At 57.5% G+C, this 27,146-nt stretch overlaps 1 protein-coding gene across 2 annotated transcripts in view; it reads left to right on the forward strand.

Annotated features, from left to right (window-relative positions):
• The window catches only part of TBC1D22A (TBC1 domain family member 22A), a 257,407-nt gene that overhangs the window by 17,708 nt on the left and 212,553 nt on the right, over positions 1-27,146 (forward strand). For both annotated transcript variants that reach the window (XM_061418890.1, XM_061418891.1), the window contains exons 2-4: positions 4,625-4,681; positions 5,825-6,159; positions 8,644-8,820. In XM_061418890.1, coding sequence (XP_061274874.1) covers positions 4,625-4,681; positions 5,825-6,159; positions 8,644-8,820 — 569 coding nt within the window. The remainder of the gene's footprint in view (positions 1-4,624; positions 4,682-5,824; positions 6,160-8,643; positions 8,821-27,146) is intronic.

Genomic DNA, 27,146 nt, shown 5'->3' on the forward strand with positions numbered 1-27,146 from the left:
CCCAAACGTTAGCTAGAGGTCAGATGAACCCTACTTAGAACTTTATCTTTGGGAAGTTTGTAAAAAATATGAAAAAATTTTAACCTGTGATAAAAGATCAATGCAAATACAGAATCACTTAAAGAAACAGTTACCAAAAGCAGTTCAGTGTTTTAGGAAAACAGTGTCCTCTTAGAGAACCGAAAAGTCAGGCTTTGTACCACTTTACCGTTAAGATTTTAACTAATTAACTAAGATTTTAATGCTTTTCAACTGTGGTGTTGGAGAAGACTTGAGAGTCCCTTGGACTGCAAGGAGATCCAACCAGTCCATCCTAAAGGAGATCAGTCTTGGGTGTTCATTGGAAGGACTGATGTTGAAGCTGAAGCTCCAGTCCTTTGGCCACCTGAGGCGAAGAGCTGACTCATTTGAAAAGACCCTGATGCTGGGAAAGATTGAGGGCAGGAGAAGGGGACGACAGAGGATGAGATGGTTGGATGGCATCACTGACTCAATGGACATGAGTTTGGATGAACTCTGGGAGTTGGTGATGGACAGGGAGGCCTGGCGTGCTGCGGTTCATGGGGTCGCAAAGAGTCGGACACGACTGGGCAACTGAACTGAACCTTTAAGATTTTAAGTTCAGTCTTACCTTCTAAGTTATGAAAGTCTGGATTATCTAGTTACACATTCCCAAAACATCATTCCCATAGAGTTTACTCCAAAGACCTTGGCTTCATTTACCTCTGTTGACTTAACAGCTTTGCCACATTGTTATTTTTCTTGATGGCAGTCTTTGTAACAGGAATAAGGTATTATTGTCTAATAAACCTAGGTATAATTATACTTTGTGTTGATGACTCTATAAAGACATCTGTATCAAACCAGCAAGCTTAAGCAAAACTTTCACACCAGATACTGATTCACTACTGAGTATTTCCTAGATCATGTGAACCTGAAACTCATTCTGGCCACTTTTTTTATATTTGATTATTCATGTAAGCACTTAAATTTCCTTTAAGCCAATTAAACATTTCTTTTACAAATTAACCTGGTTGGTGCCACACCTCTGTAACACATGTACAAACATGCAAACGTTGGAACCTCATAAAAAGGTTAGCTATGATTCAGGTACAGTGGTGTGAAACTCATCCGTTATAAAAGACTGGATTCAAATTGAGCTTCCGGCAGAGGGGACAAATCAGGGTCACGTGTCTACAAGTTAAACCCTTTTACTAGTATTTATGGAAAAGACACTTTTATTTCTAGCTTTTAGTGGTCTTGGGAACCAAACCTCCCTCTTCTCAGAATGTCTCACTCTTGGACAAAAACAGACCAGTTTTCTTCCTTTTCCCCATTTGATATCAATAAAAGTTAAGTATCACAAAACTGATTTGGCTGTAAGTGGACAAACAGTACCGAATAAGATGAAACCAAAAGAACCAAAGAACAAGCAGAATGCTAAATAAACCCTCGTTTGGTCTTGAGTTTTACGTATCCCAGCAACACAGTAGCCCTTTAAGTGACGTAATTAATGCAGCAAAAGTCGCAGTAAGCAGTGCACAGGGCCCTGAGGTAACCCTGCCTGGACCCCCAGCGGAGATCCAGACAGGTGCCATGGCCACCCATGGGTTCAGAGCTGTGCTCAGATCCTGGTCCAGAATACACCCCAGAGGACTTTCTCCAGGGACAGTTGTAACACTTCCTCTTTTTCAAGAGAATCAAAGCACAAACGGCTCGCCCAGGGGCCAGCATCCGAGAAACCAGCCCGCCGGCTCACAGGACGGCTCAATGTGGTGCAAATCCAGCACCTCTTTCCTCTCTCCAGCAGGGTGCCCCACTCAAATACGGCTACGAAACAAACTGGCTGACTCTAGAAAAACAAGCTCAAACGGAGAGGAAGCAGTTCCCGGGCGTACACACTGGAGCGACTCACCCTGGTATATGGGGTCCGTGTGGCTCCCCAGCTTTGATTCCTTGCTCCCGCTGCTAAGTGCTTGGGGGCTGGTGCTGTTTCGGGGAACTTTGTGGGGAGGATGCGGATCCTCAGGACAAGTGGTCCAGGCAGCTGCCAGGGCCCTCCTTACTTGAAAGTTCCCCGGCTGGGCTGGCTGGACACGAGCAAGCGAGACTCCTGATGAGTCCCCCAGTTTGTTAGACAAGCTCGTCCTGTGTGCCTCACTCAGGCCAGGAATCCAGAGACGAGTTGTTGGGGCAGGAATGACTTTATTTGGAAATCCAGCAAACTAAGAAGAACGCGAGTGTACGCACCACCCGCAGCCTTGCCTGAATTAGGCTTCAGGCCCCTTTCATACTCAACGGGGAGGGCGTAAGGTCACGCACTTCCTGGTTCCCATCGGCCTCCGGAGGGGATGTGTGAATTTCCGCAGCCCGCAGTCATTCACGGGTGGGCCTGGTGAGATGGTTTCTGTGAGTGAAACAAAGGTTCCCAGAGATGGGCCGTTATATGTAATTAAAGCTTATAGGCAACATCCCTTTGGTGATTGATTCTGATGAAACACCAGGTTCTTCCCCGTTGCAGTGTGAGGTGATACGTTCACATGTGCTGGGGCTGGGAGGCGAAGCTTCTGGGACCCTCATTCTGCCCACCTCACTGCCTCAGTGACGGAGGAGTCCTGTTTACAAAGAGGTGTTTACAAATCAGTGAGATCGGGGTGGACACCTCTCAGAGATGGGCAGAGTTCAAACAGGCGGTTTATGAAAGCACAGGTGGACAAAGGATGTTTCAAGGTGGCTCAGCCTCCCTAATGATCGAGCAGGTACACGATCAGCGTCTACACGCCCTTCTTCCCATCAAACAGCAGTGATCTCTGCAGCGGACCCCTGGATAACGTGGGTTTGAACCGCGTGGGTCCACTTACAGACAGGTGTCTTTCAGTAGTAAATGCTACAGCCCAACACCATCCAGGTGGCCTGAAGCCGGGCACGCAGAACCCCAGATCAGGAGGAGTCGCGGGTCCTCAGGGCCGACTGGAAGTCACACTCGGGCTGTCTGCCATGTGGAGTTCCGCACCCCACCCTGCACGTGGTTCATGGGTCAGCCGTTCATGCCGTTGATGCCCGTGTATCCCTTGTGTCCCAGGCCTGCCTTCTCTAGGACTTTATCTTCACGAAGTTACATTTGTGTGACAGTATCGTCCCCAGAGAAGTTTATTGCTGTTTTTATAACCACACAGAGGTTTAAACAAAGAGCTCGCAGTCAACACGGAAAACAAGTTACCGTGTAACCAGAATGGTGGGGCGGCGTGGAATTAGAGGTGAGGTTGTCCAGGGAGACGGTGCTCATGTTGTTATGACTTTTGAAGACTTAGGAGGCTTGGAAATAATTACGGATTTATGGGAATTGCAGAGAAATGTCTGGGGAGACCGCTTGCGCCTGCCGTGTTGGGTTTTAAAGTGTAAATATGCTGCATGTGTCTTTCGTGTGTATCACATGATATAAAGTGCATGTATTTAAGTAGATTGATGAACAGTAATATGGGGATGTAGTTGTGATATTGATATATTACTGGGTAAGCAAGGTAGGATTTCATTTTGTTTTTAAAAGCTAAGAAGACTTCATCTATATACTAAGCTCCTCCGTGTCTGTATTTATCTTTACATACACACACCCTGCGTGGAGGAAGAATAGGCAGCCCACTGCAGTATTCACGCTCGGAAAATCCCACGGACAGAGGAGCTTGGCGGGCTGCAGTCCACGGGGTCACAGAGTCGGAGACGACTGAGCGACTGAGCACACGGGTGCTCTGCAGGGGTTACAGAGACTGTTCCACGTGGAGCACAGCAGTTAGGACTCTGACTGCCCGTGGCTTCAGCAAACGGGCTTGTTTATTTCATGCCGTGGACGTCTAGGGAGTGGTCCAAGGTTGAGAGCTAATGCCTCCAAGCCGCAGGAGTCCCGCTGTCTTCACATCTTCATTCTAAGCTGCCCCCGCCCCCCCTCCGTCACAAGGGGCTGTATTTCTTGTGGCTGCTTCTCGTGGCAGGATGGCTGGGCCCCTCTTGGTCTCACGTGTGTGCTCTGAACAAGAAGAGGGGAGAGCTGAGGGTCAGGGCCGTACCTGCCAAGCCTCTCTCCTCCGTCTCTGCGACTGGCCTGCCTCGGGTCCCCTGGCCGGGCGTCGCGGGGAGGAAGCGGTGTGCGTTGGGTTGCTCAGCGGGCCAGTGTGCCGCATGAGTTCTTCTGTCCCTGCTTTTTTTCCAGATCTACTCTGATGCGCACAGACTGTAATGAAACCATGCAGTCTTTTAACAAAATTGTGTTTGTAAGTCTGTATTCAGTCTCTGGGCAGTGGTGCCCCATGAGAGCCTCCTGAGGGGTGTGTCTGGGTCAGTCTTTTAGGCTAGGAGCAGAGGCTGACCAATGCCCCAGGCCCTGTGGTGACGCCCTTGGGGCCGTGGGTGCCTCACTGAGGCCCATTCACCGGGAGGCTGAATGCCCTGCTTGTATGTAGGGGTGGCCTTGTCTGGCGTCATTCAGCCTTCCCGACGGGCCTGGGGACCCTGCGGTGGCCGGGGTTGTTCCCTCTGGCGCCGGTTCGAGGAGCTGGCCTGCTTCCTGAGTCCATGGGGCCCTTGTGAACTCCGGGGAGAAGCTAACTTATTCTCCTTCCTTTCTGAACAGCATCCAGCACGTGTATGGCGCTCAGCACCCGCCCTTCGACCCCCTGGTCCACGGCACGTAAGTGACCTCGGGTTGCGTGAGGCTGTTCCCAGGCTGGGCCTGGGGGGGTGTGGTGACCCCCTAGGTCCCTGGCGTTCCCGATGGGGAGGAGAGTGCCCTTCATTCAGCCAGCACGAATCAAGCGATTGCTTTACGGGAGGCGCTCCTGGCCTTTCACTGCCCAGCCTCTGAGGGAGGCGGCTCCATGCAAAGGAGGGTGGAGGAGGGCAGCCTTTGCAGGGCCCCCAGGGCTGGGGCGGAGCCTGGCACACCTTTGTGAACTTGGGTCTGGCCACGGCTGCTTAGAGCACTGGGGGCAGCAACAACCAAGCGAGAAGCTGGACGTCCTCACCAGCATCAAACCCTTTTGTGCTGAAAGTAGTGTGTCATTCGCTCAGTTGTGTCCGCCTCTCTGTGGCCCGTGGACTGTAGCCCAGCAGGCTCCTCTCCATGGACCTCTCCAGGCAAGAACACTGGAGTGGGTGGCCATTTCCTCCCACAGGGGATCTTCCCGACCCAGGCATTGAACCCGGGTCTCCTGCACTGCAGGCAGATCCTTTACTGTCTGAAGCACCTGAGGGAGGACCCCGTCAGAAAAGCAGAGAGCCCACGAGAGAGATTTTTTTCACTTCCTATAGCTGATGCAGGTTGAGTGACGTCCTGTGTTCTCTGCCCACTGCCTGCGGCTTGCTCAGCCTGTATCTGGGCTCCTTGTCTAGAGGTGGGTGCGGGGCAGGGATGGCCCTGGAGGACCGAGCGTGTAAGGACCGAGCGTGTAAGGACGCTCCCGACGCTCGGGGGAGCCTGTGTCGTGTGCTGCCTTGCTGTGCGGGATCCTTGGAATTGTCCTGTATCCGTCCAGACCCACCTGCCGAGGGCCCGTGTCCTGTGGACAGTCTCCCCCGCCTGCAGCCCCAGCTGCTGCTGCTGGACGTCTGCGAAGGTGTCGGGGCAGGAGATGTGTGGGCCTGGGGCCCTGCTGCGCGTCCTCAGGCGCCTGGGGCCCTGCTGCGTGTTCTCCGGCATCTGGGGCCCTGCTGCGCGTCCTCAGGTGCCTGGGGCACAGGTGCAGCGCGACCGTCCCAGGGGCCGCTGTCTCACCGGTCCCGGGGTGACGCGCTCGCCTGAAGAGCGCGAGCACAGACCGCTTGTGCTTTGCAGCTTGCTCACGGCCACGCCCAAGGTGCCGACCACGCCGGTCAAGGCCACGCGAGCCAGCACCTTCCAGGAGTTTGAGAGCAGCACCAGCGACGCCTGGGACGCCGGCGAGGACGACGACGAGCTCCTGGCCATGGCGGCCGAGAGCCTCAACACCGCGGTCGTCATGGAGACGGCCCACCGCGTGCTGCGCAACCACAGCCAGCGGCAGGGGCGCCCCCGGCCACCTGGGGCCCCGGAGCCCTCGGCGGAGCCCTCGGTGGACCCCTCCGAGGCCCCCGGCGGCGACCTCCGGCTGGTGAAGTCCGTCAGCGAGAGCCACGCATCCTGTCCTGAAGGTGGGGGCGATGGGGAGAGCCAGGCGGGTTTCCAGAAAGAGACCTGGAGCCCTCTCCCTGGGGCGGAGGGTGGCCGAGGGGAAGGGTCCCAGCCTGCGGGGGCTCGGAGATCCAGCAGCCGCGGGCCTCCTGGTCAGCAGAGGCAGCTGCGCTTCCTCTCATCCTCCTGGCTGAGTGCGTCTCCCTCCAGACAGCGTGGCCGGGCGGGAGCTTCTGTGGGCTGCTGGGGGGACCCCGCCCTCCCCAGGATGCCCTGGCTGCTCCAGGGGGCCTTTCCAGCCCAGGGCCCCGGCCTGCCTTGTGTTCAGGGCTGGATCTGCCCCTGGCCACTTCTGATGATCCCTCCCAGTCCCCAACACGTGGGCTCAGCATCTGCAGGGCGAGTGTCTGCTCTCTGGAATCGCCAGGTTCCGATTCTAAACTCTGCAAGGTTAGCTCTTGCCGTGTCTCCTATCCACGTGCCTGGCGCTCTCCACCACTTTCACTGTCTTTGTGCTGGAGGGGCTGAGACATCAGACAACACCGCTGTTTAACCTGTGACGGGTCAGGCCGCGTTCTCAGGGCGTGGGCTGCCCCACGGAGTCCTTGTTGCGTGGAGCGTCCATTCTGGCGAGGGGATGGACAGCAGCCTCCATGTGACGTGTGGGGAGGCGTGGGTGCCAGGGTCAGAACAGGTCGGGGCGGCCCCAGAGCAGGGTGGGATGTAGGCTGAGATGCTGAATCCAGCGATCAGAGCGGCCTCGGGCTGGCAGTGTCAGGGAGGTAAGGGGTTGGGTGTGGGGGTCCCTCCCGCCGAGGTCGCTGGGGGTTCGGGGGGCTCGCCCTTTGTTTACAGAGAAGAAAATGAGGTCATCAGCGCAGCCTGAGGCAGCCCGCTGGCTGGGGCAGAATTAGGTTTCATACTCAGCTCTAGGTTTTAGAAACACATTCCGGGAATTAATCTAGGAAGTGTTACCGTGTTCTTTGTGGAATAGCATGAGTTTTTCATTCAGTCAGTTTTCAAACTGGAATCTAAACTATTTTTCTTTCACACGAAGTGAACTTTGAAGTATTTGAGCCTAAAAATGGAAGGGCACCCAGTTTGAGCCTTTCCAGGTTGTGCAGGAGTCCTGTGGCTCGTGACGGGCACTCTGACTGCGTCCCGTTCGCTTGGGCAGGGCATGCACTCCCAGGCCCCGGGTTCCTCCTGCGGTGGGCTCTGCCGAGGCTGCAACTCTTGGAGCCCCAGTGGCAAGGGCCACGGAGGCATGGACCACGCCCCCATCCCCTTGGCTGTTCCTGGGCGTCCTGCGCAGTTGCAGAGGCTGCTGATGTAACCCAAACCGCCCTCAGGACCTGCTGCCCACGTGGCGCGGCAGCACACCGTCCTGCTGGGCCGGCGGGCCTCCTCTGCTCAGGTGAGACCGAGAGGTCCATTGGACTTCATCGCTCCTGTGAGCGGTGGTTTGCAATTCTGCATGCCCTGGACGGTCCTCCGTGGGGGCACAGAGGAGCACAGGCTCGGCTTCTCCAGCGTCCGTTGGGAGCCTGGCAGGGCTGCTGTGGGTGTGTCACCCTGCACGGCGCCTGCAGGGCCTCCCTGCTGCCAGCGGCTCGGGCCTCCAGCCCTGAGGAGGTGGCCGCCTCCCGCCTCGGCGGACGTGGACGGCAGGCTCATCGGCGGGCTTCCGGGCCAGCGCTTCACCTTCCAGCCGTCAGTGCGTCTGCTCCGAGCTGTGTCGCTCGCCCCGTTTCCTGAGTTTAGTTCTTACTCTGAATCTCCGTTTTGGAAGATGTGATTGCTCACAGGGACTTAGGTCTGCGGGCCTGCAGCCCTTTCAGGGCCTCGTGCTTGTGGGTCCCCCGCTCCCTGCAGGCTCCTCGTCCTGTGGCTCGAGGGTCCCCCGCTCCTGCCTCTGCCCGTGCTGGGTCCTGGGTGCCAGGTGCCGTCTCACCTCGCCTCAGCGGCTGGGTGAGCTCTGCTGGCCCCTCAGCCCACCTGCGGGGCACCTGGCTTCTTTTGCTTTCTCCGGGTGCTGATCCTGGCCTCCCTCCTTGGGGAGGCCTGGGATGTTCAGACAGTTATGGGGCCCTTCCCATGGGCCCTGGTGGCCTCCCTGTGTGCCCAGGCCTGGGTGACCCGTGCAGGCACCCTGCCCTGGCCCTGCACCCACCGATCCTCTGGCGTGTGGCCCGGGCGGGCCCTCTGGGGAGCCCTGGCCACCGACCCCGATGTGTGCGGTGGTTTTCTGTTCCTCTCTGTCTTGCCTCTCGTGGCGTGTCTGTTTCCCTGAGGAGCGACCAGGAGGACAGTGAGCTCTATGTGGGAGCCGGCTCGTTCTCTGCCTCCAGCAGGCAGCTCGCCACTGCTCTGTGAGGGCTGGGCGGGACTGCCGTGCTGCGGCAGACCCAGCGTGGCGGACTCGAGGCCTCCCGGTGGGCGCCTGGCCGTGGGCCGCGCCCCGGGGCCTCACCTCTCTTTTGCCCCCCCCCGCCCCCCTGCAGGAATCGCCAGTGATGCCGCCCCCCTGCAGAGGTCCCAGTCTCTCCCACACGCGGCCACCGTGGCGCTGGGCGGGGTGCCCGAGCCCAGTGCCCTCAGCATCTCGGCCTTAAGTGAAAGAGAGGCCTCCCGGCTGGACAAGTTCAACCACCTGCTTGCGGGCCCCAACACAGACCTCGGTGAGTCCCCCTGGTGAGTCCCCGTGGGCGAGTCCCTGTGGGTGAGTCCCCAGGGTGAGACCCTGTGATAAGTCCCTGTGGGCGAGTCCCCAGGGTGAGACCCCATGGCTGAGTCCCCGTGAGGAGTCCCCGTGGGCGAGTCCCCAGGGTGAGACCCCGTGGCTGAGTCCTCATGAGGAGTCCCCGTGGGCGAGTCCCCAGGGTGAGACCCCGTGGCTGAATCCCCGTGATGAGTCCCCGTGGGCGAGTCCCCCTGCTGAGTCCTGGGGGTGAGACCTTGTGACTGAGTCCCCGTGATGAGCCCCCCTGGTGAGTCCCCATGATGAGCCCCCGTGGGCTCGGCCGCTTCAGGCCGTGCTCGCTTCTGCAGGAGGCCCGGATCTGAGAGGCCTGGCCTGCTCCCCTTTGGTGCGCCTGTTCCCCGTGTAATTTACCGGGTCAGAAGTTGATCTGTTGTATTTCAGGCCGGTAGGCCACCAGGAGGAGAGCCGCCTGTCCTGGAAGTTGACTCTAGATGTGTTTATTAATGTGCTTCCAGTGCAATTTGATGAGCGTTTTTTAAAAAAATTTACTTTTAATTGGAAGATAATTGCTGTACAGTGTTGTGTTTTTTTAAAATTTATCTTTAATTGGAGGTGATGAGCATTCTTGGATATTCTTTCTTAATGCGCTCCGCTGGCTTCCTGGTGCTGCCTTGGCGAGGCCGCCCGCCCGGGCGGATGTTCTTCCCTGCGTCATGGTGGTCCTGGTGGTGGCCGGGGCCGGTGACAGTCCTGCCGGGGGTGGCTGACTGTGCGCCGTCGGACGGGGGCAGCGGGTCGGCACGGGGTGGGACTGGCTGTCGAGTGGGCCGGGGGGGGTGCGGGGGTCGAGGCCAGGCTTGGGTGGGGGCCAGCAGGGCCCAGGACAGTGCCGCCATGCTTCTCGTGGGGCAGCTGGGCCCTGCGGCCCGTGCTTGCTGTCAAGTCCTGCTGGAGCTCCACGAACAAGTTCCATGCTTCCGTTTCTTTGTCTCATCCGGGTGCTACACGGCGCCGGGCACTTTGCCGGACGCTGGAGCTCCTGGGAGGCCAGAGCAGTCACGCTGAAGGCTGGGCGCCGCTGTGGGCAGTGCCCTGCGTGGCCAGCAGGTGGCGCCTGAGGCCTGTGGATAGAGGTGCCAGCCGCGGCCAGCCTGGGAAGCTGGAGCTGCGCAGCCTCGTTCTTGGGGCTGGGGGAGCGGCTCTGGGAACGTCCCGTGGCCCGAAGGTGCTGCTCCCGTCCAGCTGCCCTTCTCACGGTGGGTTTTTTGTCCTTCGTTCACTTTCGTTTCTTTTCTGGGCGCACACGTTACAGTTTCACAGCACAGAGGGTGCAGCGGGACTAAGAGCCTTTCTCCTTTCCCAGCTCGCCCTCCCCCCACTTCCTGCGGTTCCGGGTGTCGTCGTCCAGAGAGGTCCGGCTTGCCGTCTGTGTCAGGCTTCTAGTTCTGATGTGACTTCAGACGCTCGAGGGCGCGGGCCCTGTGCGCGTGCCCGGCCGTCCCAGTCGTTCCCCTTTCGCCCAGCTCTTTCTCCACACACATGCTCACGTGTGTTCCTGCTTTTCCTGAACCCCTTGATCAGTTGGAGAAGTCACGCCCCCTGATCCTCAAAACCTCATCCCCTCCTGAGGACAAAGGCCTCTTCCGGGCATCGCCGCGGCCTCATCATCACAGTCAGGAGGTTTCACATACACGTGGCCCTGTCGTCCAGGGCACCAACCACGCTCAGTTTCAATGACGCTCGTCTCTGTGACGGGCACACGCTGGCACCTCCTTCGTAGTCCAGGACCTGCCCCAGGGTCCTGCGTGGCGTGCGGGTGCTGCCCCCCTTGTCTCGTGAGCTGGCGTGCTCCTCTGGACCTCGAGACGTGCTCTGGGACGAGCGAGGCCCTCCTCGGGGCGTGTGTCACGTCCCCCTGCTGAGCTCTGAGCCGGCTGTGGGTGAATTGTCTGCCACCTCGGTTATCACGGCAGGAGGCCGGGGTGCTGGTTTGTCCTGGGCTCAGTGGAGCCCCTCTGATCACCTCTCACCAGACACCCCCTGATCTAGTCCTAGGCGGCACGGGGATCACTCGTGAAAACTAGATTGCCTGACGGGAACTGCAGCTCTGGGTCAGGACCCCAGCCCCCAGTTAGAATCTCCTGTGGACTTTGTCATCAGAGTAACTTGGGAAATTAAAATCGTACTTAAAAATGAAGCTTTCAAGATGTGTGGGCAAGTGAGTATGTATGGATAAACTGAAAGGTTAAAAGAAACGAGATTCTTCTGTTCAGCTGTGGGATTCTATTTTTTTTCTTGCCTTTCCTCAGAATTCTATGTAAGTATGAAATCTAACACCAAAAGGTGAAAACCAAAGCTTTCAAAGTGAAACAATTACAGGATTTGTATTTGGTGACTGCAGAAAACACAGCCAGTAAATTGCGTTTTTATAAGGCAGTTCGTAGAAGGCAATGGCACCCCACTCCAGTACTCTTGCCTGGAAAATCCCATGGACAGAGGAGCCTGGTGGGCTGCAGTCCACGGGGTCGCTGAGGGTCGGACACGACTGAGCGACTTCACTTTCACTTTTCACTTTCATGCATTGGAGAAGGAAATGGAAACCCACTCCAGTGTTCTTGCCTGGAGAATCCCAGGGACGGAGGAGCCTGGTGGGCTGCGGTCTATGGAGTCTCACAGAGTCGGACACGACTGAAGCGACTTAGCAGCAGCAGCAGCAGCATAAGGCAGTTAGCTTCGGGAGACAGTGGGAAGTATTATCTTAACATCACATACGTGACGTAAGTGGCAAATACTTGCCGACATCGGAGGAGCGAAGCGCTGACCTGGGTGACGCCCACAGAAGTGCCTCCCCTGCAGTGTCCCTCCGGCTTCAGGCTGCGAGGCTGTTTGCTGGGGCTCTGTTCGGAGCTTGCGGACGAGGGAAGCAAATAGAACTTAACGGCTCACTCTGCTCTCAGTGTCGACTCAGTCTTTTCTCGTACAAAGGCCGCCTTTTTCGAAGCCCAGGGAAGCGACCCTTGGAGGCCTCCTTGGTCACACGCGTCTGTGAACGGGAATGTGACTTGGCCGCTGGCAGGACCTGTGCCTCTGAGGCCCGTGGGGTGACCACCTGGTGGCAGCCGGGCCCTGAGGTCATCTGTGTGCGGCACGCAGCCCTGTCCTGGGACGTTCAGACTGTAATGGGGAGGGAGGCCAGCTGCAGGGTTCCCCGGGTGGTCCTCTTACCCATGTGAGCCCTGGGGCTGGGCTTTAAAGCGGAGAGCGTGTGGGAGCCGGCTCTGGGGAGGAAGGGGGTTTTTCAGGGGGCAGGTGGGTGGCACAGAGCTGTTCACTCCAGAAGCAAGGGCTTGAGTTGGATGGCCCTTCAGGGCCTGGGGCTGGAGGAGAGAGCCTGACTTCGGGGCCTGTGACGGCAGGAGGGCGAGGCCGTGTAGCCTGGGAGCCCATGTGTGACCGGTGCAGATCCATGGCTCAGCCTCTTGTCTCGTCCCCGGGGAATCTGACCTCCCTGCAGGGTCCTCGTGAGTCGGGGCGACTGACGTCAGGTGCCATGTAGTTCTTCATTCAGCCAGCATTCCTGAGCATCTGCTGTGGTCGGTGCTGGGGTGAACCGTGAACAGAGCCCAGGGTCCCTTCCCTCGGGAGCTGACGCTGAGTGTCGGGGGGCCGACGGACGCCTGCGGTCAGCACTCTAGGAACTGGCTGAAGGTGGAGAGGGAGACAGTGCTGAGGGTCAAGGCTGGCGCTGCTGCGGAGTGAGGGCGGCACGGGGCAGGCATTGGAGGTGGAGGAGACCCTGAGGGGTGGGGTGCAGAGGTCCCCCCGGGATGCTGGGGCAGGGGAGGAGGGAGGCCTCGGGGCAGGAAGGGGCAGGTGCGGCCGGCCGAGAGGGCCAGGAGGCGGCCCTGGAGCATCTCCTGGAGCGTGGCTCCCTTGGCATCAGAGCGTGACCTCAGGGTGGGCAGCTGGATGGCAGGAGGGATGGGGGGAAGTCAGGGCAGTGACGGCGGTGGGGGCGGCCAGGCCGGGTGGACGGGCTGTTGGCTGGAGCTCAGGGATGATGGATAGCCCTGGACACACCCTGGGCTCCAGGCAGCGTGTCACGTCAGTGGGAGGCACAGTCAGGCTGGAGGGGACGCTGTGCACCCCGCTACCCGCACGCTCGTTCGTTGCCTCTTGGGCCTCTGCGTGTGCCCTGCTTGACGAGTGCGTGCCTGTATGTGCACGGTCCTGCAGCCCACGCACCTGCCACCTGTGCCTGCAGCAGCCTGCTCCCGGTCGCCCCCGGGGCGATGGGGCCCTGGTTCCGGAGGCAGCCTGGGGGCCCCGCGGTGAGGACACAGCCAGTGCCGGCCGGGCCCTCGTTTCTCTACCGGGGGTCTTGTCAGAGGACAGGAGTGGAGGGCCCGCCTTGGCCATCAGGCCGGGCTCAGCCCCATTCCTGCTGATCCGGGCAGCCGCCCGCCAGTGTCCAGCGGCCCCTCCAGCGCCAGGCGCAGCCCCGCCACTACATCCGCCCAGGGACCGTGCACGCACATGGAGGCTGTGAGCGTGTGCGCCCTTGGGGGCGGCGAGGGTGCTCCAGGGAGGCGTTAGAATGCGGGGGAGAAGCTGACAGCTCCGCTAACCCAGCCTGGCCTGCCCCTGGAGTCTCGTCGGGGAGGACCCCCGCCAGGACGGCAGCCCCGGTGCAGCCCTGGGGCGCCCTGCCCGCCCACTCTGGGCGCAGCGGGATGTTGACCCGCCCGCTGGGCCGCCTGTGCACACCCCGAGTCCCCTCAGAGGGCGGGCAGCGCTCGGTTCTTACCCTGCTGGTGCTGGTTCATCTGGAGACGTGCCCCTTCAGATGCCCCCGGGGCCCTGCTGGGGCCGCGCTCCCGGAAGCTGGCTGTGAAGTAAGGGGGCCCAGGGAGCCGGCACGGAGCCTCTGCAGCGTGGCTTCATGTCCACTCTGTGGTTTGGGGAAAACGGACTTTTCAGTGAAACAAGCAGAAAAGCTTTCAAAGGAGGGTCGGTGGACATGCCTCGCTGCCCTGCCTGCAGCTCAGGACCACCGCCGTCGCCCACGCAGGAGAGCCCGGCACACAGTGGGTGCTCTGGCCGCACGGGTGGGTGCACCCCGGGCGGGACGTGGCGGGGTCCAGTGCGGCCTTTGCTTTGGTCACCGCGTCTCGGAGTCCTGGCTGCAGGTCAGCGAGCCTCTCCTGTTGGAGAGCCCAGCCTGGCTGATCCCGACGGCACGGGGTGGGGTGGGAGGCGTCTCTGTGAGGTGACTGCTTTCTTCCCCCATTTCTCCTGGATTTCCCCTGGACTTGGTTCTCCCTGGCAGCGTCGCTGCCGATGTCAGGGGACACTGATGGAGCAGCTCTCACTAAGAACGTACGTAAGGGAGCAGTGCGTGTTTTTGAGCAAGGTCATGTTTTTAAAGGCAGCTTCTGGGTTGGAAGCGTCGCCTGAGTTGCCCCCTGAGGCCCCGTCGCCCCGTGTCTGAGCAGCGGCCGCCTCCTCTGAGCCGTCCCCGCTGCCCATGCCTCTCTCGTCTGTGCTGCCCCCGGCTCTTCCTGGGCTCCAGCTCAGCTTGTCCCTGTGTCCTGCTTCCTGCCACTGCCTCCTGCGGGCCTGTCCCTCGTGTCTGGCCGCCTGCTCCGCCCAGCCATCAGCTGTCCTGTGCAGACGAGATCTGGGTCAGGGGCCGTCAGAGCCACCCCGGGCTCCATCTTGCTCAGAGACAGCCCTTGGCCCGGGGACGCTGCGCGGCTCAGCCGCCTGCCCCTGCTGTCCCCTCCCAACCGCATGGTTCTGCGGTGGCCGGGGCACAGCACACAGCGGCATGTCCGGGCCCGGGGCCCCTGCTCTGCTGCCCGCCTGCCCGCAATCTCGCCTGACCCTTCCTCCAGGTCCCTGCTCGACTGTCAGCTGTCATCAGGCGCTCCTGCCCCGGCCCTCCCCCGGCCCCCTTCCCCCGTCCACCCCCTCCTCCGTCCACGGCCCTCCCCTGTCCACCCGTCCACCCTGCAGTCCCTCTCATCCTGGCTGCTTTTCCTCGGAGCACCCGTCTCCCTCTGCCCCCAGCCCCTAGACTGAAGCCTCTGGCTCTCTCCAGGGGTTGGGGGTGACCGGTGCACCAGCTCACCGAGGGTGTGGGGTGCTGAGCACTGGGGAGGCGGCTCCCCTTCCTTTGGTGGGCTCGCTCCTCCTGCTCTGGCTTTCTCCTCTTTCTGTAAAAACAGTCGCTGTGCAAGTGATCATTGCAGACGTCCAGACAGCTCAGCTGCCGCAGTGCCCCTCCTCTGGCCGGGACCCCTGCCCCCGTGCGGCCCCTGCCCCGCGCCGTCCCCGTGCCACTGGCGCCCCGAGTCCCGCTTGGAGGATGGGGCTCTGCGTGCCCCCTGCATGCCACTCATTGTCGGGCTTCCGTGATGATTGTTCGTGGGATGTTGCTGAAATTGAGAGATGTGGGAAAGATGATAAACCCACCGCGTGTTCACTCTGGATATGTGCGTTTCCTTCCCTTCTTCCTTTCCTGTAATTGATTCTTGCCGGCCCCGAGGAGTCCCCAGCAGAAGGGGCTCCCCAAGCTCACCCGGTCTCCTGGGCTTCGGGATGGGAGTGTGAGAGCCCAGAGGACACGCACTCTGGCTTCATGCGTTGCCGCCAGCAGCGGCTTTATTTTTTGGGTGGCGTTTGCACTCTGGGTATGGTGTCAGCCATATGCAGCGTCCCTCAGCTTGAGGTAAACCGGAATGAGTGTGACCTGGTGGAAGCCAAGCGTTTCATTTCACGTGTTGGGTGGAGCAAATCTTCGGTGTAATTAGGAATCCATTCAAGGAGCTTCCCGACAACTTCCTCATGGATGATGATTTCCTATGTATAATCTTAAAAGCAAATGTTAAAAAATGTTTAAAGGAGCCATTTGAAAAATCAATCTGTTACGTGTTTGTCTTTGTTTAACGATTTCCTGTGTCAATTAGGACGTGGAGTAACCGTTTGAAAGACCCTGAGATTGTGGTGTCGGTTTCCGTCTGAGGTGTGAGAGTGGAGAAGTGGGCAGAGTGTGCTGGGCCGCGCCCTGCCCTGCAGCCCGTGAGCTGACTGTGCTCTCAGGGTGCTGCCCATCTCCACCCCTGGCCTGGGAGCTCTTTGCGGGCTGTGCTGTGAGTCACAGGTCCTCGTGTCCAGTGACGGGACGGACACGGTGCGGGCTCCGGAAGGCCTGGTGGCGTCCCCGCGGGCTGTCTGCCGCCCCTGCAGCCCTGCAGCGCTCACAGCCTCGCTGGTTCCCCAGCTGAGCGGGGGATCGCTGAGGATTTGTTTTGGGTGAAATGTGAAAGTCGCTCAGTCGTGTCTGACTCCTTGCAATGGATTATAGCCGCCCCAGGCTCCTCTGTCCATGGGATTCTCCAGGCAAGACCACTGGAGTGGGTTGTCACTTCCTTCTCTAGGGGATCTTCCGGACCCAGGGATCAAACCCGGGTCTCCTGCACTGCAGGTGGATTCTTTACCACTTAGCCACCTGGGAAGCCCTTGTTTTGGCTGAAGGTATCAGAAAAGCAGACTCAGAGCTCTTAGACAGAGAGGGGCTTGTTTTTCCCCGCGGGCTGTCTGGAGAGGAGCTGTGGGCGTCATTTCATCAGGGATCTGAGCTCTGGCCACAAGGTGGTGTCGTGGTCCTGCTTGAGGCAGAGGGCTGGCGCCAGGGCGTCTGGGCTCTTCTCTGGAAGGCAGTGTGATCAGAGCTGGGTCACGTGCCCCCCAGCTGGGGCGTGGAGAAGTAGGGACCCTGCGGGCTCGGCCTGCGGCACTTTGCAGTGGGGCTCTGGTCACAGGGGAGAGGGAGGCGGTGGGTGTGGGCGGACAGCCAGCTGTGTTGCTTCTGAGGCGCGCGGGAGTCTGCACCTCCCCAGCTCTCCAGTCCCTTGAGGTCAGGGACTGTCTTTCTTACACTGTAGCTCCTAACGTGGCTGGTGTCCAGCGGTGTCCCCCCCCACACAGTGGAGACCAGACAGTGGCTGGCTTGCCTTCAATTGTATACACAGTCCTGGGTGTGGAGGGAATAAATGGATCTTGAATTTTCAAAGTCAAAGGCACGGCATTTAGAATGAACCCTCTTATGTCCTGTTTCTCCCACAAAATGCAGCTCAGACTCCAACAGAGCACAAACGGACACGTAGCTAGGTGTCTCGTCCCGGAAACTGCAAAGAAAGTAACAGTTTTGTTTTCAGATAATTTAAGATTCATGGAACCTATTAATAAAAAAAGAATAACAATGGCCACCGTTCCTTCGAACTGATACATAGAGCTGAGCTGAGCACAAAATCAAGCTAAGAAAGGATATAAAGATGTGTTAACTTGGAAGAACGTGGTTATGTCCTTTGACCTCTTGGGGGCTTTGGTGGTATGCTGAATTGTTGCCCATCGCCTGAGCACGGGGAGGATGGGCACCTGAGTGGGGAGAGATGACAGGCGGCCACCTGGGTCTGGTGTGGGCAGCCCTCAGTCGGCCAGACCCGGAGCAGGTGATTGTGGATCGGGCTTGGCTGTGTGAGGCCGGAGCCCAGCTTCCTCCTGGGGCTGCCCTGTGGCAGCTGTTGAGCAGATAGGATGTCTTGCTTCTCCCTGGTCCTGGCCTGGACACACAGGCTGTGTGTTCTACTGGGCGGCTGGCAGTAGCCTGGGCACACGGGCTGTGTGTTCTAGTGGGCGGCTGGCAGTGGCCTGGGCACACGGGCCGTGTGTTCTAGTGGGGGGCTGGCAGGTTCTGTGACCACAGATCCTATTTGGTGCCCTCTGGAAGTTCCCATCCTGTAAACTTGCCAGATGAAGCTAGAATAAAGAAGATTTTCTGAAGGGACAAGCAAAGAGATTGGGAGCGATTGAAATTCACCTTGGGCGTGGAAGGATGTGGGCAACACGGCACTGGGATTGTTTGACGTCTTTAGAATCAAGTCAAGGGCTCTGGGAGGGTGGCAGTGGTTTTGGTGGTGGTGGTGGTGGTGGTCATGGTGGTGATGATGTAACGGTGATGATGGCGATGAGGTGGTGGTGATGGTGAGGTGGTGGTGATCACTGGATTTGAGTGCTTGCTGTCTGTCAGGTTCATGGAAATACGTGGGATCCCTGAGAAGGAGGTCAGAGAGGCAGGGGCGCAGTGGCCATCCACACCCTCCTGAGTCCCTTTCTCTGTGTCTGCAGACACAGGCCCTTCTCTCTCTGTGCTTCTTCCTGGTCGCCCTCCTTCCTGGGGGACCCTGGGCCTGAGCGCCACACTCCCTCGCTCGCTTCCCTTCTCGTGCCATCCATCCGTCTGTCTGGTTGGTGCTCACAGGCAGGAAGGGAAGTTGCGCCCGTTAACGGTGAGCAGCGTGAAAGTGGAGGAGGAGAGTGGCTGGGTGCTGTTTTGACTTTCTCACTCCCAGGCCTGCTGTGATAGTCGCAGGGCTGGAGTTGTCATCTCTTCACTGCAGGGAGCACAGCATTGCATTGTAGGGGCTGTGGGGCGGGAGAGGCTGGACATGGTGGGGCCTGTGCGGCGGAAGAGCGGGTGGAAGCCGATGAGCAGCGGGACTCTAGTGGTGGTGGGTCAGGAAACTGTAATCTGACCCAGCTGATGGGACCAGACGGGGCCGAGGAGGAGCGGGAGCCGCCCGGGCAGGGAGTCCCGTCCGCTCTGCGCTCTGGAGCAGGAGGTGCTTTGCTTTTCACTCGACGGGGCCCAGGGGCTGTGGTCACCTGCTCGGCTCAACCCCGCGTGCATTTGAAAGCTTCACTCTGCAGGCCCATGAGTTGGTGGGGTGCACAGACGCCATCTGAAACGGTGGTCACCTGCCTGTGGGGCGTGCTCCTCCACACCCGTGTTGAGGACTCTGACCTGCCCCGTCCCAGGCCCATGGGCCCCTTCACTCTGACCATCATGGAAAGGTAGGGAGGCTTCATTGGTGTGACGGTACTCTTATCTTGGCTTCCCAGGTGGCTCAGTGATAAAGAATCGCCTGCAGTGCAGGAGACTCAAGTTCGGTCCCTGGGTCGGGAAGATCCCCTGGAGGAGGAAATGGCAACCCACTCCAGCATTCTTGCCTGGAGAATCCCCTGGATTGAGGAGCCTGGCGGGCTACAGTCCATAAGGTAGCAAAGAGTCGGACACGACTGCCAACTGCATACAGCAGCGCAGTCGTCTCGGTCGGCGTGGGCTGCTGGGGCAGAGCCGCTCTGGCTGCGTGGCCGCCACATTCATTTCTCGCAGTCCTGGTGGCCGAGAGGTCCACGGTCCAGGCCCTGGAGGCAGATTCTGTACCTGCTGAGGTTCACAGACGGCGCCTTCCTACCGTCCCCCGCAGCAAGAGCGGGGAGCCCCTGGGCCCTTTCTGAGGGCTCTGCCCCCACGTGGTCTGCGGCAGCCGCTCTGCTCGATGGAATGTTACCCTGCTTGGTCACCACGTGATGCCACCCGGCCCTCTGCAGGGAGGAAGGCCTCTCTTCCCACAGGTTTTCTCGTGGGTTCCGTACTGGCCCTAAGCAGTCAGTAGAGCACCCCTGTTTGCATGTGAGAGACTGAGACTCGGGGGAGGAGGAGGGCCTGCCTGAGGCCCGGCCCCCCCCTCCCCGCCCCGTCCCCGCACACCGCTGTCACTGTACGGCCGGGATGGGCACGCCTAGAGGCGTGCTGCGGGTAGTCACGTGTGACCCAACTGGGGAGACAGGGAGATTCCTGATGCGCAGAGGTGCAGGGTGGGGAGACGAGAGGTCACGCAGGTCGGCCTCAGCGCGGGGCAGGACACAGGGCGGTGTCAGGAACGCGGAAGCGCTGCACTTGGTGTCGGGAAGTGAAGAAAGCCGTCTCTTCTGAGTCTGTCGTGAGGGGTGAAGCGCTGCTGGGCGAGCCTCTGGTTCTGGTTGTGAGCCGGCTCCTGAGATGCTAACGCAGACTGAAGGCTTTCAGGTGAGGCTCAGTCGGTGCTCAAATTGGTCTGAAAGGGAAAAAGTTCAGGTTGGCGTAAAGTGCTTAAAAAATGAGATGTCCTTTTTCTTTGCATAAGAGAGTCTGAAAATTCAGTTCAGAATGTCTTTTTAAAGCTGCGTTTTAGTGGGTGTGTTGTCTTAGGTTCTAGAAGTAGGAATAACCACATAGGAAAGTCGGCAGCTGTTGACGGTCAGTCACCTTGCCCCCGGGTCCCGCCTCTCGGGACAGAGGCGTATGGGCACCAGGGTTAGATCAGGTCACGGCCATGCTTTCCCACTGACTGGCAGAATGATCTGGGCCATTTTCCCCCCAAACTTCTTCAAGAGTTAGTTTCTCCACCTGTGGTTGCTCTTCAGTTGCTAAGTTGTGTCCGACTCTTTGCGATCCTTTGTGGACTGCGGCACACCAGGCTTCTCTGTGTCCTGGAATTTGCTCATGTCCATCGAGTCAGTGATGCCATTCAAACATCTCATCCTCTGTCATCCCCTTCTCCTCCTGCCTTCGCTCTTTCCCAGCATCAGGGTCTTTTCCTGTGAGTCGGCTCTTTGCATCAGGTGGTCAAACTATTGGAGCTTCAGCTTCAGCATCAGTCTTTGCAATGAACACCCAGAACTGATTTCCTTTAGGATAGACTGGTTGGATCTCCTTGCAGTCCAAGGGACTCTTAAGTGTCTTCTCCCAACACCACAATTCAAAAGCATCAGTTCTTCTGTGCTCAGCCTTCTCTATGGTCCAGCTCTCACACCTGTACATGACTACAGGAAAAACCATAGCTTTGACTATTCGGACCTTTATCGGCAGAGTGATGTGGGTCTAAATGGTGCTCGCCGGCATCTGGCTTTGAGAGGTGGTCCTGTGAGAGGGGTCTGGGCAGGGCAGCAGGCTTGCCTGGCTCTGGTGCTGATTTCCATGACGGCCTGCCCCAGCGGAGTGCCCACGCCTCTCTGCGCTCAGGCAGCGAGGATGCAGACACTCGCGTTACCCGTTCAGCGGTTATCAAGTCATAGGCCTTTCTCATGTTGCTACATCTTCATAACCATCATTTGTAATGGCTGTGTAATGTTTTGAAAATGATCTTTATTTAAAATTGTTATTAAAACTGTATATCTGTCTAAATCAACATCTAATTTATATGCTTAATCAAAACTATAGCATTCAAAATATGTACTCTAAATCCAGAAGCAGATACGTTGTTCTTCGAGATTCTGCGGGAGGGAACGGGGTGAGAGCACTTAAATTGGGAATTGGTGATTTCACTCATATTCTTTGCTTACTAGTTTTTCTTTTTAATTGAAAAATCTACATCATGCAATGTTAAACATTCACACGGTCCCTAAGGGCCTACATGATGACAAACAGATCTCGTGCCAGCAGCTCCCCTCCTGGCTCTCACCTCCTTTCAGAGGTGCTCTGTGTGAATTCAAGTGAGTGTATGTGTGACCTGCTCATTGTGAATTACAAGTGGACACGCGTGGCTCTCACCTGCCCCCCCTCACTTCATGCACGGTGGAGCGCCTGAGGATAGGCGATGCCTGGCACACATGTGGTCATCACCTCATTCACGAGTGTCAGCGTGTCCTGTCAGTCGTCAGCCGTTCCAGCAAGTAAAATGCTCTTTCTTAAAGAATCGAGGTGAAGTTCACTCACACATAGGTTAGTCCGCGTGTTGTAAGAGCCCCGCTGAGTGTTCCCCGTCTCACCCGTCTGCCCGAGGCCGTGCTGCGTCTCGGTTGCTGCTCCCCGGCTTCCCTGGTGGTGGCGCGTGGGCTCCTCACTGCGGCGGCGTCCCTTGCTGGGGAGCGCAGGCTCCAGGGTGTGTGGGCTTCCGCAGCTGCAGCGCGGGCTCCGTTGTTGGGGCTCCCAGCTCGAGAGCACAGGCTCAGGAGTTACGGTGCACAGGCTCACGGCGTCTGGGATCTTCCCGGGCCAGGAATTGAACTGGTGTCTCCTGCACTGGCAGGCAGGCTACTTCCCACTGAACCGCTATCAACCACCTCCCACCGCACAGAGCAGTGGTGGCTGGTGCAGTGCTGTGCAGGCACCTAAAGGTTCTGCCCCACCTAAAACACCCTTAGTGGGAACAGAACAGCATGTGATCCAGCGGTTCCACTTGCGGATGTTTATCCAAAGGAAATGAAAACAACTCAAAAAGAAACGTGTGCGCCCGTGTTCATCGCAGCCTTGTTTACAATAAACCAAGACGCAGAAATAACCTAGGTGCCTGTCAGTGGACGAGTGGAGAAAGACGGTGTCAGACTCACGCAGAGGGATGTTACTCAACCGTAAAAAGAATGAGGTGCTGCCATTTGCAGCATATGGCTGGACCTTGAGGGCATTATGGTAATGAAATAAGTCAGAGGAAGGCAAATTCCACACCATCTCACTTATTTGTGGAATCTAAACCAAAAACGAGCAACGGGGCTCGTAGACGCGGAGAGTAGACCTGTGGTTTCCAGAGGTGGGGGGTGGGGGATAGAACGGGGGAAGGGAGTCAAAATATAAAGTAGTCCAGATATAAAATACATTTCAGGTATTGCATATTTGACAGTGGCTAAGGAACCCTAGACATCCTCAGCATAAGAAAACCCAATTTTGTGGCTGTTTGGTGGTGGATGTTAATGAGATTTATTGTGGTGACCATTTCAAATACAGGTATTGAATCACAAAACCATGCTGTAATATACCAGTTATACCTCAATCAAAAATGTTCTTAAGGCAGAAGAATTGTCAGGAGGCTGGTCCTCAGGAGGTCGTTGATGTTCGGTTTAGCAGCGGTTAAGTGGCGGCGGATTCTTACTGGTGTAATCCAGCGAGGAGCCAGGTCTTCCCTCTCTGGGCCGCCCCTCTTCAGGCATGCCTTCCGGTTAGACGTCCTTCAATTACACGTTCAGTTACCTCCCGGAAAGTACGGTAGGTCAGGCCTGTGACTTTGCCCGCACGTGAGCAGCTCAGACGCTTTCTCTTCGTATCATCGGCATCGGGCTCGTAAGGGAGGCTGGGTTAGTGTGTGAGCAGCCGGGCCTGCTGAAGCGGCAGCGCTGCATGGGCCCCTGGTGGGGGGCTCGTTCCCTTCTGCTTCCCTAGAGCTGGTCCTGGGGGTGTGCCTGGGCAGGGGACCAGCGCGGTGAGAGCACGGAGGAAGGCCGGGCCGCAGAGCTGAGCCCTGACAGCTGACAGCACCTGCGGGAGCCGTGTGCCGTGCCGGCGCTGTCTCGGGGCCCCCAGCCAGCAGAGCCGCCGCAGGGCAGGGATGATGGTGGTAGGAGGAGCCTGGGGTGCCGGCAGGCCGATATTGGGAGGTCTGGCCCATCAGAAGGAGGAGTTGGGTTGGGAGGTGCCATGGTGGGTCTGGGAGAGGAACGATGAGAACCGCGCGCGCGTGCGGGGGAGGCTCATCTGGCTCTTGCTCCTGTGCGCTAACCCCGCTGGGGGCCTGCCGGTGGCTGCATAGGGTGGCACTCGCAGATGCAGCTTCAGGCCGGTTGGCCGTGCTTTGAACCCCAGCCATTTGGGGCTCCTGTGCATTTGGGGGTCTGAAAGGAGCTTGGGCTCCTTGCCCCCCACTCCCGGGGCACTGGCCCTTTCTTCTCTGCACACTCTGTGGTTGCAGCAGGCTCAAGCCTGATGGGGCTGTTTGGAGTTGGCTGGGGGTGGGAAACAGACCCGCAACGTTCAGAGTCCCGGGGATCACAGGAGGCCCCCTGGGGCAGCTGGCCCGGGAGGCGTGTGGGCTCCTCGGCTCCGGGAGGTCCCAAGCTTGGTTGCTTTGTCTGATGCTTGGCCTCCATCTGCCTCCGTGGGCCTCCCTGCTGGCCGGTGAGCCGCTCCCCTCTGCTGGGCCGCCCCGCTGGGGCTTCTGCCTTCGGCCTGCCGGAGGCGCTGTGTCGTGCGTGCCTTTGAGACCCCAGGTTTCAGTGGATGCGGAAAGGACCAGGCGAAAGGCTCCCAGTGTTTTAAAGATGCCGCCAGCTCGCTCACTTCTCTCGGTGGATTTCTTGATCCTTGTTTCATTATCTACTGCTATTAAATTTAGGAACAGCCGTCAGTTTACAGGAAAATGTTCCCTAATCCTTGTAAACTTAAATTTGCCTCTTCCAGTGTACTCTTTAGTTAGCATTTATTTTTTCTTGCTTTGGCTCCTTCCAAGCCATCTTGCGCTTTTCTGGCCCTCACTGTTCTGTGTTTCTGCTGTCCGGCTCCCCAGTGCAGAATGTCTTCTCCTCTGTTGTAGACCCCGTCGTGTCGGGACTGCCTCGTGGTGCTCACGTGGCTGCCATGGCGCATCCCTCCAGCAGTGCTCCTCATTCAGCACCCGAGGCCTCTCTGTATGCAGGTCACTGGGTCTCATTTGCTTGTCCCTTTGCTTTAATGACCTTCTCGATCAGACCATTAAGAGCTACACTCTTTTCTTCTGTTTATTCGTGGTTATTTCCTCAATAAAATAGGTATTGAATTAGTAAGACCTGAATTTCCTTGTGTGTGCCAATTCTATCAGAAGTCATTAAAACTTTCCTAGATTTAGGCCTTCTGTACTTGAACACTTCGTCCCCATCACCTTGGCCAAATATGAAAGTATAAAATCTATTTAGCAAAGTCATTTTTTGATCTTTCCTAGGCAGCGTTTAATTTACAGTTTTTTTTCAAAAGAGATTTTACGTTTGCTTTTGGCCCACGTGGCTGATTTTTCTTGAGAGAAAGAGAGCTCTCATATTCATTTTAACTTTCTATTGTCTCCTCTGTTTTCCCTGAGCTGGAGGAAGAACCCTTTTATTAATAGTGAAAGTTGTTTCTGATGATTTCATTCAGTTAACCTCTGTGATGAGCTTCTAGTAGGTGAGGTCTGGGAGGGCCAGAGGCTTCCCCAGAGAGAAGAGACGGGGGTGCAGAGAATTTGGTGGAACATGGGAGGGTTAGGTCCCTCATGTACCTATGAGGTATTGCGGAAGCACAGGTGAAGAGGTCATGAGTCCCCAGGGCTTCGGCGAGGGTGGGCGAGGGTGGGCCTGACGTGTGCCCTCTGAGCCACGCGGCTTCGTGACATAGGGCTGGCAGGGTGCTCCGTAAGGCGGGCGCCTGCTGGGCAAGGAAGGGGCCCTGGCACCTTAGGGAGTGTCTGGGTGGGAGGGGCCCCGGCGCCCCGGGGAGCGTCTGGTGGGAGGGGCCCCGGCGCCTTGGGGAGCATCTGGGTGGTTGGGGCCCTGGCGCCTTAGGGAGCGTCTGGTGGGAGGGGCCCCGGCGCCTTAGGGAGAGTCTGCGCGGGTGTGGCGGCTGACATCTGAATCTCAGCCTGGGGGGCAGGACATGAGGCTGGAGGCGGAACTGGGGGCTGGGGGCTTGGAGCAGCCTCGGTGGAGAGCCAGGCTCTTCTCTGGACTTGTGTGTGTCCAGCCGAGGTTCACTTTCCCTGAGGTTCTGGGGCAGGAGACAGCCTGGTCTTGTGGCACACTGCTGCTCGTTGTTGTCGTTGTTCAGGCACTAAGTCCTCACTCTTTGCAGAGTCACACTCTTTTGCAGTCAGACTCCTGTCTGACCCCAACTGCAGCACACCAGGCCTTCCGTTCCTTTACTGTCTCCCGAAGTTGGCGCAAAGTCAAGTCCATCGAGTCAGTGATGCCATCCAACCATCTCGTCCTCTCTCCTACCACCTTCACTCTTTCCCAGCATCAGGGTCTCTTCCAGCATCAGGGTCTCTTCCAGTGAGTCAGCTCTTCCATCAGGTGGCCCAAGTATTGGAGCTTCGGCTTCAGCATCAGTCCTTCCCATGAATATTCAGGACTGATTTCCTTTAGGATAGACTGGTTTGACCTCCTTCCCCAGGGGGTTAAAAGAGCTTGTCTCTGTGTTTTTCGGGGAGGGTGTTTATGCTCTGTGTGTGTCTGTGTGTGTGAACATCTGTGTGTGCATATGTCTCTTGTGTATCTATGTGTGTGTGTTTGTGTATGTGTGTGTCTCTTTCTGTGTGTATGTATCTCTGTGTGTCTGTGTGTGTATGTTTGTGTGTGTGTGTATATATCCGTTTGTGTGTGTGTATGTGTGTGTATGTGTCTCTCTGTGTGTGTGTGTGTGTATATATATGTGTGTGTGTGTGTGTGTATCTCTGTGTTTGTCTGTGTGTGTGTTTGTGTATCTCTGCGTGTGTCTCTCTGTGTGTGTGTCTCTTTGTGTGTGTGTGTGTCTATGTGTGTGTCTGTGTGTATATATCCGTTTGTGTGTGTGTATGTGTCTCTGTGTGTGTGTGTATGTGTACATATCTGTGTGTGTATATCTGTGTGTGTGTCTTTCTGTGTGTATATATCTCTGTCTGTATGTATCTCTTTGTGTGTATATATCTCTGTGTGTGTGTATCTCTGTGTGTGTCTCTGTGTATCCCTCCGTGTGTCTCTGTGTGTGTGTCTGTCTGTGTGTATATATCTCTGTGTGTATGTATCTCTTTGTGTGTATATATCTCTGTGTGTACGTGTCTCTTTGTGTGTGTACATCTGTGTGTGTGTGTGTGTGGTCTTAAGAGACTCGGATCAAGCGTGTGCCTCTTTGCGCCTCTCACGACTCTCGCTGGTTATAAGCAATGTCCTTCCCAGGACAGTAATGTTCTCTGAAGGCTCAATTGTTAACGGCTGTGTCGTGGTCATTAAAGTACAGCCATTTCTGCCATTTGCTCATCTGTGACACATTTCTTAAGCCATTCCCCTATTATTGGTGCATTTCAGTTGTTTTCAGGTCTGGCTTTGTTTTTTTATTTATTGTTATGACTGACGCCGAGGAGCACCCCGAATCGTAACTCTGCCCACCTTCTGCACTTCCTTAGCGTCAGTCCCCAGCCCGGACCCGGCGTTGGCGGAGGAGCGACGTCGGCGGCCCGGACGCCGTGTCCTCGCCCGCCCCTCCGGCTCCCCAGTGGGCTGGTGCTGCTCAGTGGCCGCCGTTGACTTGATTGCTCTTTGCCCTCCCGCTTCATCCACATCAGTGTTTTTGAATTGAAGTGCCCCGGGCACACAGTAATTTATTTGGACCCTTCTGATGCTGTTTCCCTGCGAGTCTGCTCCCCGACCTTCCTTCTGTTGGACTTGCTCAGGCTTTCTGCTCCCACCTTCCTGACTTCTCCTTGGCGGGTGGGCATTTTTAACACAGTCACAGCCCTTTCTTAGTCTCCCTGTCTGCTTCCTGTCTTCCTCAGTCACTTGTTCAGTCGTTCCCTCGTTGATTTATTCATCTGTGTTTTTTGGAGCAAAAGTCTGCCTGTCCTGAGTGTTGAGGAGGCCGCGAACTGTTGATGAGCCCCCTTCCTGGGCTCGTGGGGGCCGGAGACGAGTGGGATTCCAGACCGAGCTGGAGGGGCCCCTGAGCTC

The sequence above is a fragment of the Bos javanicus genome, chromosome 5, assembly GCF_032452875.1.
Source record: "Bos javanicus breed banteng chromosome 5, ARS-OSU_banteng_1.0, whole genome shotgun sequence".
Classification (NCBI taxonomy): domain Eukaryota; kingdom Metazoa; phylum Chordata; class Mammalia; order Artiodactyla; family Bovidae; genus Bos; species Bos javanicus.